General features: G+C 43.6%; 1 protein-coding gene across 2 annotated transcripts; it reads right to left on the bottom strand.

Moving 5' to 3' along the window:
- Positions 1 to 5,440: 5,440 nt before the first annotated feature.
- Positions 5,441 to 23,755, bottom strand: Serpinb8 (serpin family B member 8). 2 transcript variants are annotated; one of them, XM_042257945.2, is made up of 7 exons: positions 23,461 to 23,755; positions 16,424 to 16,606; positions 15,058 to 15,195; positions 12,817 to 12,934; positions 10,205 to 10,347; positions 9,066 to 9,218; positions 5,441 to 8,169 (listed from the first exon to the last, which is right to left on the bottom strand). In XM_042257945.2, exons 2-7 carry the CDS (start codon positions 16,589 to 16,591, stop codon positions 7,765 to 7,767), a joined length of 1,125 nt encoding a protein of 374 aa, XP_042113879.1. In that variant the 5' UTR covers positions 16,592 to 16,606; positions 23,461 to 23,755; the 3' UTR covers positions 5,441 to 7,764. The 2 variants fall into 2 exon arrangements, with proteins under 2 accessions (XP_042113879.1, XP_042113880.1); XM_042257946.2 differs by having other exon boundaries at positions 23,613 to 23,750.
- Between the last annotated feature and the right edge of the window lie 347 nt (positions 23,756 to 24,102).

Genomic DNA, 24,102 nt, shown 5'->3' with positions numbered 1-24,102 from the left:
ATTATAACTGCCTGGCCTTAGCTTTAACTTATATTATCCCATCTACCTTTGGTGCCAGGGCTTTTACCTTTCTCTATTCCTGTATACCTTTTCTTTCCTTCTTACTTGGTGTCTGGCTATGTCGATGGGTGACTGGGCAGCTGGGTGGCTGGCCCCTAAAGTCCTCCTCCTTTCTTTCTCATTCCTTGAGCTGTCTGATTTCTCCTTCTATATATTTTTTCTGTCTGACAGCCCTGGCTATCCTTTCTCATGCCTTGCTATTGGCTGTCCAGATCTTTATCAGACCTGTTGCTGGAGAGCTTCTCTCCAGGTTCCCCAAGCCCTGCAGTCCCACAATCCACTTATAAAATAATCACTCAGACGCTTATATCACTTATAAACTGTATGGCCGTGGCAGGCTTCTTGCTAACTGTTCTTTTATCTTAAATTAACCCATTTTTATAAATCTATACCTTGCCACGTGGCTGGTGGCTTACCAGCGTCTTCACATGCTGCTTGTCCTGGCGGTGGCTGCAGTGTCTCCCCCTCAGCCTTCCGCTTCCCAGAATTCTCCTCTCTCCTTGTCCCACCTACTTCCTGCCTGGCAACCTATTTCTTGCCTGGTCACTGGCCATCACAGACCATCAGGTGTTTTAGACAGGCACAGTAACACAGCTTCACAGAGTTAAACTAATGCAACATAAACAAAAGTAACACACCTTACAATAATATTGCCCAGCAACTACTATGGAAATCAGCATGGCAGTTACTCAGACAATTGGCAATAGACCTACCTCAAGACCCAGCTACACCATTCTTGGACATTTATCCAAAGAATGAACTATCTTATCACAAGAACACTTGCTCAACAATGTTTATTCTGGCTTTATTCATAATAGCCAGAAACTGGAAACAACCTAAACACCCCTCAATAGAAGAATGGATAAATAACATGTGGTACATTTATACAATGTCATGTATTAGCCAGCTGTTAGAAATGTGACATCCCAAAATTTTCAGGCAAATAGACAGAGCTAGAAAAAAAAATCATACTGACTGAGGTAACTTAGACCCAGCAAGACAAATATGGTATGTATTCCCTTAGAAGTTAATATTAGCTATTATGTAAATGATAATAAAACTACAGTCTGTAGACTCAGAGAGGTTACACATAGAGAAAGGGAATAAAGATGGCATATGGATCTCCTTGGGAGGGGGAAATACATTTTATAGGTGGGTCTGGGGGAAGGGGAGAAAGTACGGGGACCATGTGGAAAGCAGGAGGGGAGAGTGGATTAGGGGAAGGAATAAAAGGAGAGATGGTTAAAATTGAAGAGCATTTGAGGAGCAATATGGAAACCTATTGGACACTTCGTATAATATATGAAGGCCAACCTAACCTAATGAAATTTCCAAATAGTGAGGGAGACAGAATGCCAACTGGCCAACCCTTGTCACTAAACAAAGCTTCCAGTACTGGGACTGGGGTTCATCCAATTGAGTTGCTGGCCAATAAGGCCCCATGGAAATCCCCAAACAACCCAGGATGTTGCCAAGCCAAAGGTTTCTCTCCACAAGCTGCCAGGAAGGCCCCATTGCTAAAGACAACACCCACACAAGTCATTGAACATGGAGAGGTCAAGCTGGTGCCTACCTAGAACCTTCACCCCTAAGTTCTAGCATCTTTGGTGTGGGAAAGTACTATGCAGGCTACCAAAAGAGAAACACATACACCGACCCAGCCACAAACTCTTTGATCTAAGTTGCTGTTCTGCCTGCAAGATATGCTGGGACAAAGGTGGCCCAGAGCTTCTGGGGGTCACCAACCAGTGTCTGACGTGACCTAAGAGCCACTCCACGAGATGGAACCCACACCCAACAGTGCCTGCTGACCAAGAGCCAGAGACCAGACAGCACAGAGACCTATGGTAAAGCCAAAAAATAAAAATAAAACAGTCCAAAAAACGTAACAATAAAATTTGATATTCTAATGATATTCTGTTATCCTTATAAATTGGTGCCTTATTCAGCCTTTCTCCTGCAGCAGATGGGAACAAATACAAACTTTCAGGCAGACATTATGCAGAGAGAGAGAGAGAGAGAGAGAGAGAGAGAGAGAGAGAGAGAGAGAGAGAGAGAGAGAGAGAGAGAGAGACCTTGGAATTGAGTTCTAAATGGGATGTCTCATCAAAGTTGAGGCAATCCCACAGAAGAGGAGGCAGAAGGAGTCGGGGAGACATACAGGACAAAGGACACCAGAACAAGGCTGTCTGAATCAACTGAGCAAAGCTCGTATGAAGTCACAGAGACTGAAGCAGCAATCATGAAGTGTCTACACTGGTCTGCACCAGGTCCTCTGCATTTATACCACAGCGTTCAGCTTAATACTTTCATGGGACTCCTGAATGTGTGAACAAGTGGGTCACTGATTCTTCTGCCTTCTCTTGGGATCTTTTTATTTCTGTTGGCTTGGCTTGTCCAACTTTGATATGATAGTTTTTATCTATATTTTATTTTGTTAAAATATTTTTTAAAAAATAGGAACATTTTTATTCAAATGTTTTATTTTTTGAAATTAAAATATAATTACTTCCTTTTCTACATTCCTTTCTTCCTTCCAGACCTTTTCATGCCTTCTGCCTTGCTCCCTCTTAAACTCATAGACTCTTTTTCTTAATTGTTATTGTTACACACTCACACACATACACACATATGTATATCTGCACGAAAATGTAAATACAGCTTGCTCAGTCTATTTAGTCACACACACACACACACACACACACACACAAGGCTGGCCAGTTGTGTTGGATTAACGAATTCAGAGGTTCATTTGAGGGGATAATATTCTTCTACTATCAGCATTCCTTAGTTACCTTTACTTATGTTTAGGATGTGGCCCCATGAAATACCCGCCATTCCATGATAGCATGTCTATTGGTGTTGGACTTGTTCATATCTTAACATCACAACCTTGAGGTGAGTTATGTCTATGTCCAAAACAAACATAGTATCAGGATGCAAGTAGGGACCAAGATTATAACATATTTAGTTGCTGCCAAGTAACCATGTGTAAGAACCATTTTTCTTAACCTTTTGGACATTAGTTTTCAGAAGGGCTGGCACAAACAAACCCATGATGTTTAGACAGTCTTCACACTTGGGATTCCCATGCCTCAGCTTCATATGCTCTAGGATTGCATATAAGTGTTACCATGCCCGGCATGATTTTATTTTCATTCTGACCACCACCACCTCTTGTCTCTGAATACTATTTCTCTGAAGGCATTGCAGATTAACCATCTGGTAGTTTGTTCTTCATTGTCCCATAATGCCAAGAAAGACTCATCCTGGTTGGTTTGATTTACCCTTTGTTGGCAGAGAATGGATACATCAAGAGACGGACATCAAGGAGTTGGGAGCCAATGAACTCTTTAGCCAAATAAAGCAACTACCACAGAAGAAGTGACTCGTTGGTCAGGCATATCTAACATCTGTTCTGCTTGCCTTATGGGTAGTGTCCTACCATCACAAGAATGCTGTTTAGATTCCTTTGTCAGAACTCTACTTCTGTAGAATATTAATTTAGTCTGTAGTTTAGCTATACGACTATTTACAAAAACACAACTATCAAGTAACAGACAAAAATTAGCCATAAAGCTTTGCAAAACACAACCACCAACACTAGAACTTTTTTTTTTTTTTTTTGAGAATTACTCCCATTTCAAAAAGAAAATTCTCAATGAACTGTAACTGGAGATGCTTTCAACCTGGCAAAGGATATCTATGAAAACCTCCTTACAACATGACATCTAGTGATGAGAAATTGCATGCTTTTCCAAAAAATCAAAATTAATAAAAAGCCAATCCAAAAAAGACCAGAAAAAAATGAAAATTATCCAGTTAGGAAAACGAGAATTGCTTTCTTCATTAGCAGACACAAAGTCCATAATCAAGCTACTTACTATGACTTGAATGGAAAAGGACATCCACAGATTTGTTTGAAGGCTTGGTACTCAGATGAAATGGGCCTTTAGCTGGGCCTAGCAGGAGGAGATGGGTCACTGTAAGCACATCTAGAGTCTTCTTATCCCAGCCTATGTCTTCTTTCCCCTTCACTTCCTGTCTGCAGATGCAATGTAACCAGGCATCACACCTTTTCACTATGCCTATAACTATGATGGAGTAGCAATGCCTTCTTCACATTGATAGGGCAGGTCCCCCCTAAAGTCAAAATAAAAATTTTGTCTACCCAGTTGCTTTATGTCAGTATTGATCAAGGACACAAGACAAGTAACAAGCTACTAAATCTAACAGGTTTTACCATAGCCATAGGAAACAAGGTTGAAATTCAAGAACTAAATATATTTTTATATACTAGCAACAAATAACCAGAAATCAAAACTAAAATGTAACAATATAAGAGACACTGAAAAAGAAACATAACAGTAATTGTGGAAAAACTGTATATTGAAAACTAAAATACAATGTGAAGATTAAAACAAAAACTTTAAAAATGGAGAAACATGCTTTGTTCATAGTTTGAAAGGTGCATATGTCTGTTCACTCTAGACTTATGTTAATAGCAATGCAATCCTAATAAATATCCTAACAAACTTTTATACATGTAGACAAACTAAATCTGAATTTTAGAGCCATTCAAAAGACTTAAGTTTAAGCAGAAAAATTTTGAAAAATCAGCATAATGTTGTAAGACTTGATGGTACTCAGAGTTCAGTATTAAGTATAATAATGAAGATCATGTGGTAGTATTGGCATGAAGACAGAGAGGCTGATCAATGAAATACAATCATCCAAAAACATGATCATGATATACATGATCAACTGGCTTTCACCACAGACACTAATGCAATCATAGATATAAAGGGTAGCATTTCCAATATAAACAACTCAAAATGGATCCTATGCCCAAGTTCACAATTGAACACTATTAACACTTCTGAAAGACCCATACCTAGTTCTTAAAACCTTGGGTTGAATGAAGAGTTCCTAGATAAGATAGCAAATACATTATGCATCAACAAAATAATACATGGTACTTCATTAAAATTGAAAAACTTTAACTTTTAAAAGTGTTGTTTTGAGAAGGAAAGTCTCTGATATGAATTATAAATAAAAGTTGTCTATAATCCACATATTTGATAATTTGTTCTCATTATATTTCTTAATAAAATAATATAAATATGTATGAGTGAAAATTTTTAAAAGATATTTCACTGAGGACCATAAATGGCTAGCAAATGATTCCATACAAAGAATGCAAATATGACTAATTTTTTAGAAAGAAATGTAAGCTAAAACCATTCTGACATATGACAGACACTTTATATAAAAGAACACTGATGGTCAACCACATTTTGGTGAGCATGTACAGCAACTATATCTTTGTTGAGAATGTTAAATAATACAAACTACTTGAGCAAATAGTTTGTAAGTGCTCTCTCTCTCTCTCTCTCTCTCTCTCTCTCTCTCTCTCTCTCTCGCTCTCTCGCTCTCTCTCTCTGATATAGTGTCTCACCATGTAGCTCCTACTGGCCTGGAACTTACTATGGAGAACAGGTTGGACTTAGACTCACAGAGATCCTCCTACCTTTGCCTCCCCTACTGAGTGTTAGAATTAAACATACATGCCACCATAAGAAGCTTGGCTGTTTCTTAAATAGTATATCTGCACCTCCCATATAATCAAGATCCTATGTAGCTAGTCAAAGAAAATGAAAGCATTAGTAAAAAATATGTGAAAATGAGTGTTCTTAAACTTTATTTACAGTAACCAAACCTTGATAATATTGCAAATATCCATAAGATAATGAATGAATAAACAAATTATATTATGTCAATATAATGACATTTTAAGTAGAGACAAAAGAAACTATTGATATATAGTATAATGTAATGTATATATTATAATGTAATATATAAAGTATAATGTAAATCTAAAAATATTTTCAGTGAATGATAGGAAGAATACAGAAATGGATACATTATTCCATAACAAGTTAATTATGAAACAAATCAGTAGTTGCCTGAGAGTGGGTGTAAGTGGCTAGAACTGAACATGGAGTAGACGGATAGCAAGGTTACAAAGCTCAGGGTACATCCCAGAAGTAGGGTTGCTGTAAGAGTCAGAGGACCAGGAAGTCTGCTGTGAGATTGTGACTTCTGGCTATGACAGGCAAGCTAAACAATGGAATCTCAACAATTTGGATACCTTAACAAGACCTAAAAATTCCAACAAGAGTTGACAGCCCAATGTAGATAGAGAAAATATCATGGGGCCACACCCTTAGATGGAGAACTACAAACAATTAACTGCTGAGAAAGGGGGAATCAGTCATCCCCAGGTAGCCCCTGACTGGATATCTAACCCTGAATGGTCAGTCCTAGAAACACACATGCAGGGGTCACTGATGGACTCAGCAGACTCCATTTGCATTAGACCCATGTATATGTCTATGTAACAACTATGGCTGGAGATGAGGGGAGGGGGCTCTGGTGGACATAGGAGCAGTAGGGGGAGTAGAAGGAAGGGGAAATGATGAAATCATATTTTAATTAGAGATTTTAAAAATTGTTTAAATAAAAAAGAGATATGACAAAGTTTCCAGAGAAAATTTGCAGGCGTGATGGTCATGTTCTGTGTCTTAACTATGCAGATGGCATTATGGGTACATGCGTGTTTCAGAACTTACTGAACTGTACATTCAGGTATTCCTATTCTATTCAATTATTTAGTATTCTGTTTAGATCCCCCACCCTCCTCACCTGACTCCTCTTGTGCCCTGCACACTCACTCTCATATTCAGGACTTCTTTAATTGTCCACCACATGTATAAATACAGCCTGCTGAGTCCACTTAGTGGTGCATTTAGGGCATCCTGGGGGCATCTGATTCACATCTGAGCATATGGTTAATTGGACATCTGGTTGGGAAGAATTGTTCAGTGTGAAGCTTCCTTGGGGGTTGCCACACTGTGCATTAGAAAGAAATGGGGGATAAGGACCACACTGGAGCTTTAGAAAGAAGTCAGGGGATAAGGGCCACACTTTAGACCTTTGTCTCTCAACTCTGTCCTGAAGGTTGCTGCTGAGTCCTTCAATTTGTACTGGAATCTTGTGGGAAGAGTTGTCTGAACCATGGGACAGACAGGACTGTTGGATAACACTGATGGGATGAGATACTGCAGCAGCTTCTGGTGAGACCCAGGGCAGTTACAGCAGTTAGTCTGTAGCTTTCACCCTTGGCTTTGTGAATGGGGACCTTCAACTGGAATTGCCTGGTAAGGCTGGCAGTGGTGGAGGGCACAGCTTGGAGATGTTAGCAGTGTGGATAGCCCTTTGGGAGCTGGGTTGTGAATAAGGCTGGAGACAATGAGAATCACCTCAGACACTCCAAACCAAGTATGGCCTGCTCAGATCCAAACTCCCACACCTTGCATTGGAGCTGTCAGCAAAGACATTCACCAAATACTGAGGATACTCTTTTTGTTGTACAGTGAAACTGCCTTGCCAATCTGGCAGCATAGGGTTTTAATTCTGGCATGTGGCAAAAATGATGTCTTTTTGAGACAGGTATGGAAGGTTGGCCTCAAGTTTTCTATGTAGCTGAAGATGACCTTGAACTTCTGATCCCCCTGCTCTGCACCTTCCATATCCTAGGGTGTCAGGTAGGCATGATCACGCCTGGTTTTATAGGGTGCTTAAGGTTGAACTCAAACAAACACTCTACTAACAGAGCTGCATCCTCAGGCCACTATAATGCCTTCATGGAGAAGAGAACCTGCCGCAAAACAAGATGCTGCTGGTTCTGTGGTGCCAGATGAAGAAAAGGAAGGGGTGGTCCGCACAAAACCTGGGCTCTACTCTGCAGCACCGGGCATTCCTGATCACGGCAGTGGTCGCTGCTGCTTCTGTGCCCTCCTCGTTGACCTCGACAAAGCACTTGTGGGCAACCTTGGACACGGGCACGTTCTTCTTAGTTGTCATTCCAGAAAAGTCAGCCTTGGTTTCCTCAAAGGCATCTGTCATTCCCAAACTCTGAAGGAAAGATTCCAGGTCATAACTCTCCTCCAGCTTTAATCTTGGGAAGAAGACTTGAACTTTACTTTCTGTCATGGTTTCCGGATTTGTCCAGGCCCTGAACTTCTCATACGTCAGTGCCTTTTCCACCTGGAATGACAAAAGATCGAACTTTTACAATGAGGAGGACAGGAGGCTAGTGCCACTTACATTCCCTCACCCTTTCCCTAGTGAGGAGTGACAGCTGCTTGAGTTTGCTTCTATTCCTAGACTAAGTTCCTTCCCATGTGGCCATGATAGTTCTCATTCTTGACTCATGCCAACAGCTTTCTGATTATAGAAAAATCAAAGAAATCAAGTGGCCTTGCCATGGACCCTGTGCACCAGCATGGAGCAGCCTGCTCGTGTTGATTTGAAGCGCTTAGTCACCTAAAGTCAACTATGCTAGACAGGTGCTTCCCCAACTAAGAGCTGGCTTACCAGAACACTACCAGTCATACACCTTCTACCTTGTAATTCTCTCCTTCCACAGACTTTGTTCCTTTCCTATCATGAGGAAGATTAAAGGTAAACCCAGACCAGTACTTTAGACCCTGTATTCAAGGTGTGTTCTATGAGGCAACCGCACTTGCTTCATCTAAAGTTTCGTTAGAAATGCAAAATCTCAAGCTGAATTAGGACCTGCATTTCTTAAAATATTCCCCATGGGGTTCATATACACGTTAACATGTGGAAAACTTTGCCATGATCCAATGCTATCCTTCTTCCAGGATCTTTGTTCAAGAATTATTGGTTTATCAACTAACCTCCCCCTCCTGAGTTAAAAATGTTGTTACATTTTTGGAACGTTTTCATCCTGGCTTCATTAAAACTTGTCTACTCCTAGATAAACAAAAGGAGTTCATACACATGTTTGCTGAAAGGAACACCTGGGTGCTAGCACTGCTCAGAATGATCTAGTTGGAAACTCTGCACATGTTAGCGGAGAGATGGACTTAGTAGATGAGCTCAGCTGGCCTCCACGACACTCAGCGCCCAGCACTCACCACAGCCAGGTCAGTGTTTTCATCTGGAAGCAGAATGACCATGCACAGCTCCTCCTCTGCGTACGGCAAAACCAGGACCTGCATGTTCATCTCATCCACATGCCCCATCTTAAATTTAGCATGCTTGAACATCATCTGCACTGTTTTTTTCTCCTAGTGAAAATAAAATTAAAACTAGATTTCCAAAACGATAATATAATTTACTAAAAACAAGCTATATCCAACTTGTGGGATTCAGAAAAGTATAAGATGATCATAATTTCTCTGCACGTAGTCTGTTAAATGTCAAATCTTCATTAGCACATTGTAGTATCAAGCGGGCTGCTGTTCCTTGGATGGGGTGTCACTAGGTATGAAAGAACACTTTGATAAATGGAACAGAACATAAAACTGGGCATTACTTTTGAAGAAATTGTGTTGTTTTTGAGAAAACTCATAATGAAGCATTTCCATGGACTTTGGCGACATTGTTTCCAGATTAAGAAGGGCATTCGCTGCCATTCAGTCCTTACACTGAAAGGTCCCAGTTAGAAGAACAAATCAGAGAGAATACACGTGTGTTCTGCAGCCCCATTGTAGAGCTGGTTTTATATCTTTTCTTTCCTTGGGAGGGGATCATGACATGGGCTATTCAGTCAGGCAGTTTTAAAGTTGTACCAAATACATTTTACAATCCCATCTTTGTGTAGCCCGCTATTTTAAAATTGATGTAAGCCAAATTCCATTTCATATTTAAAGGGAATGTATAAAATTATATTTAAAATTAGCTGAACATCTGCTAACATTTTTCCTTTCATTAAAGATTCTATTCTCTTGCACTCCAAAACATAACGACCATCAACATGGCAAAGACAGCTAAGCAACTCCAATGACAGCATCCACACAATGACAGGGTCTTCCTGCAGCCCAGGCCATTTGCCTGGGGAGCTAAGATTGAATGGACCAAGGATGAGAAAAGAAAGAAACAAACCCCAGTATACACATTATTCTAGTTTCTCTTCCTACCTCTACTTAAAGATACAGAAGAGGCAGATTAAGAGTCAAGAGAGTGTAAAATAATCTGTTCCTTTTCTCATTCATCATCTTTTCCAGTTTACTACTTTAAGAAAATAACAATACATTGGAAAACAGTGCTCCACCTGGTTAGTTTTAAAAGGCATGCCTCTTGTGTACTTTCTGTCAAACTGAGCCTTCCACTTCCCTTTGAAATACATGGCATTGACGAGAACCAGCTTAGTCAGTGGGCAGACTGTTCCAGGACTTAGAACTTCTGAAATTTTACCTGTAGAGAACAAAAAAAAAAATTAAAAGAAGAAGACAGTAAGAGGAGTCTATAGTGATTTGGGCTGGAGGTGGCTCTAAGGATTCTCCTATAATCAGTTGTCTTGACACGCAACGTTGAAAGCCGAGACTGGGTGGACAACTAGGCTGCAGTCTGGCCCAATGCATCACTTGTTCCTAAACAATAACCATGCTCTCTGCTCCTCAAAAGACAGTCTTTTGGGCAGCATAGACTGGCCTCAACCTCGCTCCATAGCAGAACCTGTCCTCAGACCCACAACCTTCCTCCTCCAGCCATGCCCTATGCAGAGATAAGTGTGAAAGCAGGTAAGGCTGCTTGGCTTATCCTTGAGCTTGTGTGTGTAGCAGTTCAGGATGGGAGCATTTCCCCAAACTTCTGCCAAGTTCACAGAGGTAGCAGTGGGCTACACTAAGAACTATCTTTGATCCTAACAATGTCCTCTTAGGTTTAGCACTACAAGATCTCCTTTACATGACTATAGACATTTTACCTGGGACCACTTCTTGGTTGGGGGACAGCTCTATTGTTCATGGTAAGGTATCAGCTAGTGATACCTTCCTCAATTTCAAGAGCCAAAAATACTCTCAGCCATTGTCAAGTGACAGTTGGAAGGTAAAACCAGTCCTGGTTAAGGATTACTGGTTAGTACTAATTTCCAGATCAGATTTATATAATCAGAGGCTTCCAAAAGATCAGAAATACAGACCCTGTAGTGGGGGAAGGAAGGAAAGCTACCAAAAGGAATAAACTGGACAAAGAAATTATAGAAGCAGGATAAAAGGCCCAAGTCCAGTTGTCCAATGAATGAGATAAGATGATCTCCAAGATACTCTTCAGCTCTAGTATTCTGGGAAATCTAACAAGCAGTCAGCCTACATGGAGGAAGGATGTGAAGAGATATAAAAAAAAGTGATGGTTCATGAGGGGCAAGATTCAAAGAACCGCTTCGCTACTGACTGCTCTTTCATCAGTGGGAATTCAAGAGCCCACTGGGCAGATGCTGTATGCAACATGGGAGGCTCTCCCTTCCTGGGATTGTTTGATTGGTGTTTAGTATGATCAAGGGCACGGCTGCTAATTCATTCACACATGGTGAGTGTATCATATAAATTAAATGTACTAAATAATGGGTTCTAGATTGTCACTTGAACAAGTAAATGACTTTTAATTCCTCCACATCTTAGAAGTTTCTAAGTTTCTTGTTTGTTATTTAGGGTGCCCTATTTTGCTCTATATTCAAGTCAAGAACAGGCTAAAATATTGCCTGAGGATAGGAAGAAATCAGGTCTATGAACATTGCTATCCCAACAGTAACCAGACATCTAGACTCTAGAGCAAATTGGCAAAAGGTTCATCTTCTGAAACAACTGGGACCACCATGGTCACATTAGGAGGAGGTGAGGCCACCATGGTCACATTAGGAGGAGGGTGAGGCCACCATGGTCACATTAGGAGGAAGAGGGTGAGGCCACCATGGTCACATTAGGAGGAGGGTGAGGCCACCATGGTCACATTAGGAGGAGGGTGAGGCCACCATGGACACATTAGGAGGAAGAGGGTGAGGCCACCATGGTCACATTAGGAGGAGGTGAGGCCACCATGGTCACATTAGGAGGAGGGTGAGGCCACCATGGTCACATTAGGAGGAAGAGGGTGAGGCCACCATGGTCACATTAGGAGGAGGTGAGGCCACCATGGTCACATTAGGAGGAGGGTGAGGCCACCATGGTCACATTAGGAGGAAGAGGGTGAGGCCACCATGGTCACATTAGGAGGAGGGTGAGGCCACCATGGTCACATTAGGAGGAAGAGGGTGAGGCCACCATGGTCACATTAGGAGGAGGTGAGGCCACAATGGTCACATTAGGAGGAAGAGGGTGAGGCCACCATGGTCACATTAGGAGGAGGGTGAGGCCACCATGGTCACATTAGGAGGAGAGTAAGACCACCATGGTCACATTAGGAGGAGGTGAGGCCACCATGGTCACATTAGGAGGAAGAGGGTGAGGCCACCATGGTCACATTAGGAGGAGGTGAGGCCACCATGGTCACATGAGGAGGAGGACGAGGGCTGATGAAATGCTCAGTCTCCCACAGGTGGGGAATGGGCCAACTCCAACTGATACACTGTCTAAACTCCATCCCAAGAGAAGATCCTTCTGCTTCAGAGAACAGCAGGATTTCCTCTGACAGGACATTACTAGGGACCCCAAAGAAACCATTTTCCAGGGACTTTCCAGCACAGTTCAGAGGGAAGCAGTCTGAGGCTCAACATTAGGTTACCTTTTAGATTTCTGATCTGATAGTCCCAAGGAAAGCCCAGCAAACACACCACCACAGCTCTGAGAACTGGGCCTCAGGAGCAACACTATGGGGGACCCAGCCCAGGCCGCCACAGACCTCCCTATCCCTCCTAACTCCAAAGTCATCTAAATTAAAACCTCCTACCTTCAGTCTTTTCCATCACCCAGTCATTGATGTGTTTCCTGCATTCTTCAGTGTCCTTAGCAAAGGACAGTTCTTCTAGTCCTGCCTGATAGAACTTCTGGCAGGATTCCTTGAAGGTCTGCAGACACAAACAGAGGTTGGACACTATTCAGCAAAGTTTCTCACAACTGAGGAAACAAGTATTTTCTCTTAACATTTTCCCTATCATAAAGGTCTATGGAGGTGATGATGTATTTCAAGATGTATTCATGTAATTGTCAAAAACGTGTGGGCCCCCTATACTGCCCAGTGCTGAGAGAGATGCTGGAAGCCAGGTGAAAATATACACCTGACTGGGTGGCCCATAGCCTATGAAGAGGATGTCCTGTACACAAAGACACTTATAACAGGTTAGTACTATGGTTATCTATGCACAAAGCACAGAAATGTTTCTTCCAAACATGCTGGGTTGACTTTGTTTAATTTTCTGTTTCCCCACCCAGTAGGCACTCACTCTTTTGCTCATTAGATTGTCAAGAGCTAAAATGTCAAGTTAAAGGTAGATAAAGAAGTAAACAGAATGTTTATGTTTGGGACACAAGGATTTTGTGGTTCTCAAACCCTTTAGCAAACCTCTATCTCCAAAATTATTTACATTATGATTCATAACAGTAACAAAATTACAGTTATGGAGTAGCAATGAAAATAATTTTGTGGTTGACGGTCACCACAACATGAAGAACCGTATGGAAGTGTCACAGCATTAGAAAGGTTGAGAATCACCCATTGGAGAATAGGGAACAAAGAAAGGTCTGCAGAAGTGGCAGAAGCCATTGGGCATCATGGATCTTCACAAGCTATACGGATATGAATGAACGTATTTGTATATGTGAGCCTGTCTATATGTGTGTTTATATCTGCAAAGTAAAAAGTGGAAGTTGAAGTTAAATTAGGAGATTACCTAACACAGTAGAATCCAGATAACTTTCCTAAAAAGTCATGTTTTCAGATATGTACATGTAGTGATTAACTCCACTCTCTGCCCAATACCTATTCTAAAATAGTTTAGGGGCCATGGACACTAGAAAGGTAGAATGCAAGTCATTGTGTCACCAACACTAAAAGATAAAGCTGATGTTCCACGTGAACATGAATTCACTGGAGGAATCCTAGCATCCAGAATCATCTCCAGGGATAGATTAGCCCAAAGCAGGGAGCTGCCAGGCACAACCCTGACCACAGCCAGGACAGGCGTGCACAGCCAGGACAGACGTGCACAGCCAGGACAGGCGTGCTCCCGGTCTGATGGGAGGGTCCTCAGAATGCTCAGCACAGCCAGGACAGGCGTGCTCAGCCAGGACAGGTGTGCTCAGCCAGGACAGGTGTGCTCAGCCAGGACAGGTGTGCTCAGCCAGGACAGGCGTGCACAGCCAGGGCAGGCGTGCACAGCCAGGACAGGCGTGCACAGCCAGGACAGGCGTGCTCCCGGTCTGATGGGAGGGTCCTCAGAATGCTCAGCACAGCCAGGACAGGCGTGCTCAGCCAGGACAGACGTGCACAGCCAGGACAGACGTGCTCAACCAGGGCAGGCGTGCACAGCCAGGACAGGCGTGCTCAGCCAGGACAGGCGTGCTCAACCAGGGCAGGCGTGCACAGCCAGGACAGGCGTGCTCAGCCAGGACAGGCGTGCTCAGCCAGGACAGGCGTGCTCCCGGTCTGATGGGAGGGTCCTCAGAACGCTCAGCCAGCACAACAGTCAGGTTGCCCCGCTCTTTCCACTAACTTCGTGTTGGCGACACCCAGCACGTTACGTGGCACGACCGCCAGACCTCACTCACTAGAGCAAGCCGTGGGAAGGAAGGAAGTTTGGGACTGTGTTCTCAAGCATGGAGACACTTTTATCTTAGAAAGGCTATTTTTTCAGTGGTTGGATGGGAGGGGATCTATATAGCATGGCGGATGATGTGGTCACTCAAGAGCAGGGGAGGAAGGGTGAGGAGATCTCTCTGGGTGCAAGAGGATAATATATGGGGGATAATATATTGACTTTGACTTCACATAGAGATTTGTCAGGAAAAAAACTTGAGAGGACATAATTAAAAAGCAATCCTAAAATTCACAATTATAATGTCAGAAGTGTAGTTCTAAGTACATTTCTATGGTGAAAGAGTTAGATTTCATCTCTTGCTCTTCTTCAATTTTGTCTTTTTTTTTTTTAATCTTTCTTCAACTTCCCTTCTTCAATGTCTGAGTACTACATACCGAAAGAAATTCACATGATTCTTCTCCAAAGAGGCGGCAGGCACTTTTTAGCAAGTACTGAGTGCCAGTTTTGTTAACTTCAGTGAGAAGGGTCTGGAAACCTTGATGAACATCTCCACCTCTGTTTAAACCAAGTACCTAGGGGTAGAATAAATAAACAGACTGTTTAACATGGTCATTATCTCCCGTTCTGCATACACACCCAGCTAAGGGGGGAAATGTGAAATGTTCCTGTAGTATGAGGAGTCTGATGTGACTGTCTCAACAGGGTTTTCCAGCCAGCATGCTCGCCTTCTGAAGCCGTGCCGGGCTGCCCGGAGCTCCGGAGGACCAGCGTCCCACTAGATGTCAGTAGCGCCCCTCTGCTGTGAGAACTGAACCACTGAGCACTTAGAAGTGTCTCTGGGGAAGCAAAATGCGCTCCTTGAGTGAGAGTCATTGATTTGAAGGACTCATCCATCCCAGAAGAGTGTCATGTGACAACATAACAATTAGATAGCAGGAGTGAACCTAATAACCAGGGAACACAAGAATAAAACAATGGGAATGAAAAGGAAGAAGCTTTCAAAACTGTTTTTTCCAAACCAGATCATGATTTACATCAAAGGGAGGGTTAAGGTTTCCCTTCTGACTCTGACCAAGTCGCACTCCCAAGGTTTCTTCCTCAGTGAGGTCAGTGAGCAGATCTCAGCTGTGGCCCCTGAACGCACTGCAGGAGATCATCCATACACTCTCATGCTAGTGGCAAAGTGATATCTATATGGTAATTTATGTGATGCTTTCCCATATGGTTGAAAATATGCCTCTGATATATCACTATTATCTCATTTGTAGATAAAGATGTAGACAACTATTTGAGATCCAGCAGATTATATGTTCCCTCTAAATTATTCCCAAAGAACTAATTCCATACTTATGCTCATTTTTGTCAACGTATGTATAATCATACCTGAGAAGTCACCCATTCCACAAAAGCTTACTTACACAGCTACATTACTCTTTAAAACATAACACTACAAAAGCTTGTAACAAAGTTGGGGTGCATCCTGCTCGCTTGTGTAGATCAGGACTCTAATTACCATTTTCTGCAAGATGTGACTTTACTAGAATGATGACTTTTATGTAGATAAAGTAATTTAACATTCAGTGTTTCATGTAAACTGTAGAGATGACTGGTCCCACATGATTACCTTCCTCCTGTGCTTGCCCACATCAGGATCACCACAGTGTCTCTCCTCCACCCATCAGCCACACTGACTTCTACCCACTGCCTGAGGATACAGCCTGAACCCCTGCTGTAGGGAGCAGAAACCAACCTGCTGTTTTTCTCCCCTTTGCCCCTCCCCACAACTTCTAGCAAGCATACCTGGGACATCTGGGCTGCAGTGTTTCCCTTGGCTCCCAAGTAGACCATAGCCAGTGCAGAGGAGACACTCAAGGGACAGAAAAACAGGTTGCGTGACTTGTCTTCTTCACCCAGTATTTTTAATAGGCTGATGGCAAAAGAGCCATTGGCTTCACAGAGGTCATCCATCTGAGAGGATCTAGACTGAAGACACAGCACAAAGGCACATCAACAGAGGCCTTCTGTAGGCACATAGTCAACAGGGCTTCCATCAGAGGACACTAGGCATACCAGACAGAACATCTGTACCTCAAAAGACACTCAGTCCAACACCTAAGCCCTGTAAATATGTTGTCTTATTATCTTACTTAGCAGTGAGCACCTTACTGGTGGAACATGGACACTGACCTACAGTATCAAGGAAAGTGTAATGAACTTGGAAAGGTTCTTAGAGGAGAGAGAAGCAGGAAGGTTCGGGCTAAGAAACAGAGATGCAGGCAGAGGTCTCTGTGATGCCAGGCCACCAATGTGGCCACCTTAAGAAGCTGGAAAGGGAAAACAAACCCAAGATTCTCCGGGGGGGATCGCTGAGAGCAGGGTACCAGGCGCCACTGCACCACTGGACTGGACTTCTAGAACCTGGAGATAATGAATTTGCATCCTTTTCTGTCACTAAGTCTGTGGGAAAACTGGAGGGTTAATGACCTGAGAGCCTCGGGTGGACTGAGAAGCTCTGAACAGGAAAGCTGGCTTGACTGAGCACACCTGTGGAAGCGACTGCTAAGGAGATCCACACACCAAACCTGACTGCCGGGGAGGTAACCTGCAGATGGAATCTTCCATCCCCGAAGTCTTCTCTTTTCCATCCGGTAAAGCTCCAAGACCCTCATGTACAGTCTCACTTCTGCAGAGAGACTGTGGCCTTCAGCTGTTCTGACTAGAGAACAATTCTGCTCCTGAAGATGCCCATCTTCTTCCATTTTCCACATTGCCTACATCAATCCTTGTCTATCAAAAATAGTACAGAACCAATATAGAATCAAAATCAAATATCCCCCCTATATATACACAAATGTAACCAAATAGTGGACTATGAACATAGGACTCTGAAATGGGGGCTTAGGCAGCCTCCAAAACTTGCTTAGTCCTCCCTCAAATGGTAAGTCCCTCCATCAAGTAGCCTGTAGGGGACTCTGCCAGTCACTGTTCTCAGCATCACCTGTCTAACCCCAATAAAGTACACATTGAGGTCAGTAAAGACCTGGCCTCCTGGAGGGAGGGACTGGCAGGCTGAGCAGGATGTAGATGGCCCTTCCAGAGCTCCATGGAGTCATTGATGACTGGAACCCCTGGATTCCAGAGCCTGCCATCCCTAGTCATCACACACACAAACAAAACAGAATATTGCTATTTTTCTCTCACTAAGATATCGCTAATATAATTATTAAAGAATATTCTAAGAATCATAACTAACTTTCTGTAAACACAGAGTGCATGTCTGTCACCAGCAAAAACTGGGAGGATAAAAATCCCCCCGTTTTGGAGGCTGTATTGAGGATGGTCTAGCCTGAAGTGTAGACTGTTGAAGATGAAAAATTTATGTGAATCAGTGTGACTCTAGAAAGACACAACATTTTACACAAGATCTACTGAGATTGCTGTAGGAACCTCCAAACAGGGTATGTGTGAGCAAGTGTGTGTGTGTGTGTGTGTGTGTGTGTGTGTGTGTGTGTGTGTGTGTGTGTTTAGTACACAGGAAACCCAAACCGAGAAGCACTGACTTTGGATCTGTCTTGGCCAGGACCTTTAACCTTTCCCTCAGCTTTACTAAACGATAATAAAGCTAAAGTTGACTAAATGAACAAATGAAACAGACTTGTTCCTGCATAGAGCCCTGACTTCCTTCCTCCCAAAGTTTTCGCTTTAGAAAAATTGTAATTGTTAATTAGGCTCTTCGCCCTTTGAAATGTAAATTTTGTTAACTGCCTCCAGCCAATTTTATATCCTCACACCCTCAAGAACCCCAAAGCCATCCACTGAAATGTGGTACCCAGTTGAGCTCTATTGACCCAGTTCTGGAAATAGTAATGCCTCAATCTAGGTCTGGCCAGGCAGCACAGTCCTGTTGTCCCGGTTACTCAGGAAACTGAGGCAAGCATAATGATCACACGTTCAATGACAGTCTGGGCTACAGACTAAATTCAATACCAACCAAGATGATTCAGAGAGATGCTGTCTGAAAATAGTAAGTAAAGAGAGGGTTGGACTGGCCAAGCCCTCCTCCCACTGCACCCAGCACCAGAGACAAACACAAGCTAAGAGAACAATAGTCCAACTTGAGCGTGAATTTTGCTCAAGTGATTAAAAGTAATATTACTTATTACAAATGTTATAATCAGTATAGCATTATTATCATTGTGATTAATCCTTCATTATTGATTAATCATGTTTGTAACAGACTGTCATGATCATTAGTAGTAGTTGCTGTTAATAGTTATTGTAATCTTAAATTATTGTGTCTTTCACAATAATTTTATATTTATTTGTTTATTTCTATTAAACTTTATAGAAACCTTGGTTATTAATTCTTAGATTATTTAGAGCTCACTGAATTAGTCACTGCCCACAATTCTATGGCCCTACAATCTTTTCTCTTATATGCACACATAATTTTAACTGGAGCTTTTAAACCCCACAAGAAGAGTATGTCCTAATTTGCAAAATTAACAAAGGAACAGTATGAAAAACACTAGAAACTTTACCTAGAGCTGAATGGTCTTGCACATGTTCATTTCCCTGTGTCGACAGATCATGAACTCAAAACGCTGCATGCAATAGCTTTGCAATCATACTTTATTAGGGTCCAAGGACTTGAGGGTCACCTGCATCTCTCAGATGCAAGAAAAAGTGGGGAGCTGATGGCTCAGACTGGGGGATTTTCTCCATTAGTAAAGGCTTTGTTTTAACTTTCCCCCAAGGCAGTTTTTAAGAGAAGACATGTAGTAGAGGGCAAAATGTGGAGTTCTTCCTTGTCACCATATCCGAAAACCTCTTCAGGACTTGGCATCAAAGAGTGGAGCTATCAGTCGACATGTTCTGTTGTGGGCAAGCGCCAGTAGAGCAGGGTCAAACTTGTCTCCAGGCAATGTCTGTCCCTATAACTCACCTTACGCTTCATTCAGAAAACAGAGGCCTAAACAAATTTCATTAACCAGAAGGTGGCATCAGAGAAGCTGGAGGAAGAAGAAGAGTCTGACAAAAACATAAGTAAGTTCTGATTTGATTCTACCTTAGGATAAAATCTTAGGGTGTGTGCATGTGTGTGTGTGGGATGGGGTGGGGTGTTTTCACCTTGTCTGAACAGGCAACAGAATGAATAAACTACTGCATGAAACACAACTTTACATGTAATTGCTCCTAATTCTGGCTTCTTTCATGCCTCCTTCCTTCATCTCACTTCCTTCTCCCACTCATCTTGAGCACCCAGGTGGTAGTCAGTAGCATACCACAGCTTGTCAACAGCATACTGACCACATGATCACACACACACACACACACACACACACACACACACACACACTGACACACACACACTCACATGCACACACATTCACACACAAATACACTCACATACACACACTCACATACATACATACACTCACATAAACACACACACACTGACACACATACACACTCACATGCACACACATAAACACATTCACATGCACACACACATAAACACACAAACACACATACACACACTCACAAACATCAACATACACACTCACACACATAAACACACACACACTCACACTCACACACATATACACACTCACATGCACACACAAACACATTCACATACACACTCACACACATAAACACACACACATAAATCATGGTCCTACTACAACAGTTAATCCGGGACAGGAACTGGGTGACAAAATGACTCTGTCCTTGTTTTCTTGTCTCAATCTCAGTTACACGCAGAAGCTTTTGAGGAAGTTGGAATGTCAAGCAAAATGGGCCTTGCCCAATAAATCTAAAGTGAAATTATTTTCAGTAAAATACTAAATAATAGCTTTAGGGTTCATTCTACAACTAGACTGCATGCAATAAAATGAATTAGCATCCAGCTAATTTTCATTTTTACAAGTGAAGAAATAAGGACAATGACAATTAAATACTGTCCAGAGGATTCACAGGAAAAGTGACATCTGAAAACCACGCCTTCTGCTTCTGAGTGTGTGACACCATGCTTCTGCTGGAGCATGGGACACTCCTTTTCTCCACACGTCTCCCAAACGAAAGCATTCAGAGAGCATTTGTGTTGTGCTCTCTTTTCATGGTTGTCAGAACATGGTCAAAAAATGACAGATGTGAACAACGTCCTGGGGATCTATGGGAGAGGCCCCAGAAAAAAGGCAGAGGCCTTTTACCTCCAGCGCATTTCCCCCCGGGTTATACCTGGACATCATTTCCTGGCTCCTGTGTTAACATTTGTATTCAATTTGCAGGGCATGCTACTTCTTGTTGGATGTCAGAACATAGCTATAGAACCCAATCCGGTCAGTGTGCCCTGGATCTGGAAATGGCTTCTGCCTTGCTTTCATGCTTTCTCAGATATAATCTATAGTATATGCCAGGCAATTGTGCTTAAAGTGGTCTGTCCTGAGAAAGTTCTGTTGATATTTAGTATGTGCTTACTGGCATTAGTTTACATGTTTATCTGATCATGTTTTTCTGAACTCTAACAACCTCCCTGGATCATTGCTTTCTTTGTTACATCCATGTATAAAAGCATACTGAAACTAACGTAAAGTTGTCTGCATTAGACTGTAGTCTGCCCCATTTTTTCAGGTACTCAGATCCCAGGTCTGGCAGACACAGATCTGCACAGGTCAATGAAAGTCGACAAATGTCTGGGGAGGAGAATGGTAAAAATAACTGTTAAATCCCTGACCAGGAGCACACACCCTAAGGTAGATAGAAACACTGAAATGCCTGGTTCTCTGGAGCAGATAATCTGTCAGGGATCCTGTGTAGTCTTCCCAAAGAAGTTGCCTCTGAAAACTTGAGCAGGAATTTTGGAAGTGGTACAAAGGTGTAATTTCAGTCTGAAAAATTGGCAGACACACACACACACACACACACACACACACACACACACACACACACACTGCACCATGTCGGTGTGGCATTCAAGGAAGTGGAATCCTGTGAGACACCAGGCAGGGATAAAATGGGTCTCTTTTGCTGAATTTATGAGTCCAAACACGAGCTAGGAGCTAGAAGCCATACATAGTTTTCTAGCAAACATATTCTACGTAGATATCAGACTGTTTGGTATGGAAAGGGGCCGGGGAGTCTGTTAGTAGGTCACAGACCAGTGACTGTTGATATAGATGGGACCCTGATGGAGAAGTAGGTATTGTCAGGTAGAATGACTGCTGCAGGTTAGGAATGAGCAACAAGGCAAGGATCACTGTAAAGCTTCCTGCTATATTCATACTTAGGTCAAGAGTCCTAGGAAGTTCCTATGAAGAACTAGCTTGGAATGGGGAAGGTGATGCATTCCATTTGAGATGTTTGAGGCATACCAGGTCATATGAGGCTGTAAGATGGCAGCCACTGCAGTTTGGAAATAAAGGTAGGGCAAGAAAGAGATGATCATTCCAGAGTAAGACTTAGAGGCCTCGGGCATCCTGACTCCAGGAAAGCCTGTGTTAATAGAAGACATTTTCAAATCTTATGGATGGTGAAGGCACTCAAAAAGAAACCCACCTTATTCTACGGTATGTCCCGCATCTGCAGGCTGTAAAAGGAAGCGAGCAGGCGAGCGAGAGGGACCCCGGAAAGGGCTTATTAGGAGAAGTGGGAGGATATGTCTGTGTGGTCCACGGACCACAGCATAGGTGGACACAGGCATGACATGGGAAAACAGCCCTTGGCGGAGAGGCAGGCTGTGCCCGTGGTGCGCAGCTGTAGGGCAGATGCCTGAGGCTGGGGAGTATCTGGAAAGTGGGAACTTGGCTGAAGAACAACCAAGACACAGGGTGAAACGGGGAGGGAGGTGAAGAAGGTTAGTTTCAAGTTGACAAGAAGCTTTCAATGAGCAAAAGATAAAAGGAGAGCAAAAGATAAAAGGAAGGGCCGGTGGGGTGGTGGGGTGGAGAGCTCCGTGAGAGAGGAAGCAGAAAGGAACTGGCAGTAAGTGAGGGGGGTGGGGGGCAGAGGAGACTTGTTTTTCCACCCATCATGGGACGGACCCAGCACTCCAAACTAGCTTGAGGCTCCAGTAAATTCCTGATGTACCTCCTCCCACCCTCCAGCCCTCATTCCCAAGCCACCCTGCATCCCCACATCCCCCAAATCGAGGTCTCCCATGGGGAGTCAGCAGAGCCCAGCACACTGAGCCTAGGCAGGTCCAAGCCCCTCCCCACTGCACCAAGGCTGTGCAAGGTGTCACACCACAGGCACCGGGTTCCAGAAGCCTGCCCACGCACCAGGGACTGATCCCGATCCCCCTGCCTGGGTGTCCCTAAACAGTTGGAGACAAACAACCGTCTTCCGTATCCAGAGGGCCTTGTCCAGTCCCATGGGGGCTCCACAGCCACCAGTCCACAGTTCATGGGCTTCCACTAGTGTGGCGGGGGGCGGGGGGGGGATGTCTGTGGATAGCATGTGGAGTGAGTAGAAATTTTCTTAATAAAGAAAAATGAAAATAAAATAAAAAAATAAAATTTCTAACTGATCAAAAAAAAAAAAATCCTGATTTCGTTGCAGGTCACTCCCTAGCATTGTTTTTGCGCCCTCGACTTCTTCCATTCGCAGGTGGAAAAGCTCCAGCGCTTCCTTCTGGCTTTCAAAACCCAGGGCTTGGGGTAGCAACAGTGTGAGGCCCGCAAAGCCCTGGAAGCCAGCCCGGGCGTGCGAAACACGCCCACCCGGAAGCAGGCTCGGCACCCAGGGCGCGCCTGCGCTCTGCGGGCCTCCGCTCGCGGCCCCGGGGGCCCAGGCTTAGACCCACGTGACCCGCGCAGCCCCCCAGGCCTCCTTACCTGCTGGCTCTGGCGTCTTCTGCCAGCTCCTGGGCTGGTCCCCCTACTTTGGTGGGGTCCGGCCGCCTCCCGCCTGGACTCTCCCTCCCCGCTCTTCCGAGCAGTGTCTGCCCCGGGGACCTGGGGATCCCAGAGCCTCTCACAGCGCCTACCCTGGAGATTTCCTGCTGCTGAGGCTGCCGCTTCTGTTCCTTCTTTGTGGACAATTCAAGTCCGCTTGGATCCTGGGCAAGGCCCTGACGGGTGACTCAGAACATAATGCACAGGCTTGAACAGCCTGTGACTCACACTCTCCAGAGTGGGACCTGGGAGGAGCCGAGCCTGGCCAAGCAGCCTCCTATGGGGTGGAGGGCAGTCTGCTGACACCTGTACCTGGGTCTGAGGACAGAACTGGGGTTTAGGGCCCCAGGACAGTGTGGATGGCTCCACTCTCTTACAGGACTAGTTTGTTTTCCCAGGTCAATATGTGCTGCCTTCGTGTTTTTGTGTGGATGCTAGAGCAGCTATCCTGTTGGAATTTAACTTTGAAAGTTAACCAAAGGCAAAAACCTGGAATTGCAACTGCTGTCAGGGCGTACACGACTGTTTTACTTAGCAAACCTAGCTTTTGGCTTGCACTCAAAATTGATCACGTGATGATAT

The sequence above is a fragment of the Peromyscus maniculatus genome, chromosome 11, assembly GCF_049852395.1.
Source record: "Peromyscus maniculatus bairdii isolate BWxNUB_F1_BW_parent chromosome 11, HU_Pman_BW_mat_3.1, whole genome shotgun sequence".
NCBI lineage: Eukaryota > Metazoa > Chordata > Mammalia > Rodentia > Cricetidae > Peromyscus > Peromyscus maniculatus.
This window is presented reverse-complemented; position numbering and strand designations above follow the sequence as displayed.

Excerpts from the sequence above, each read along its gene's own strand:
- Serpinb8 (XM_042257945.2), bottom strand. The coding sequence starts at position 16,591 with ATGGATGACCTCTGTGAAGCCAATGGCTCTTTTGCCATCAGCCTATTA. Across the intron at positions 9,219-10,204 it reads TGCCTTTTAAAACTAACCAG|GAGAAAAAAACAGTGCAGAT; the intron begins GTGGAGCACTGT and ends TATTTTCACTAG. Across the intron at positions 8,170-9,065 it reads AAAACACTGACCTGGCTGTG|GTGGAAAAGGCACTGACGTA; the intron begins GTGAGTGCTGGG and ends TTGTCATTCCAG.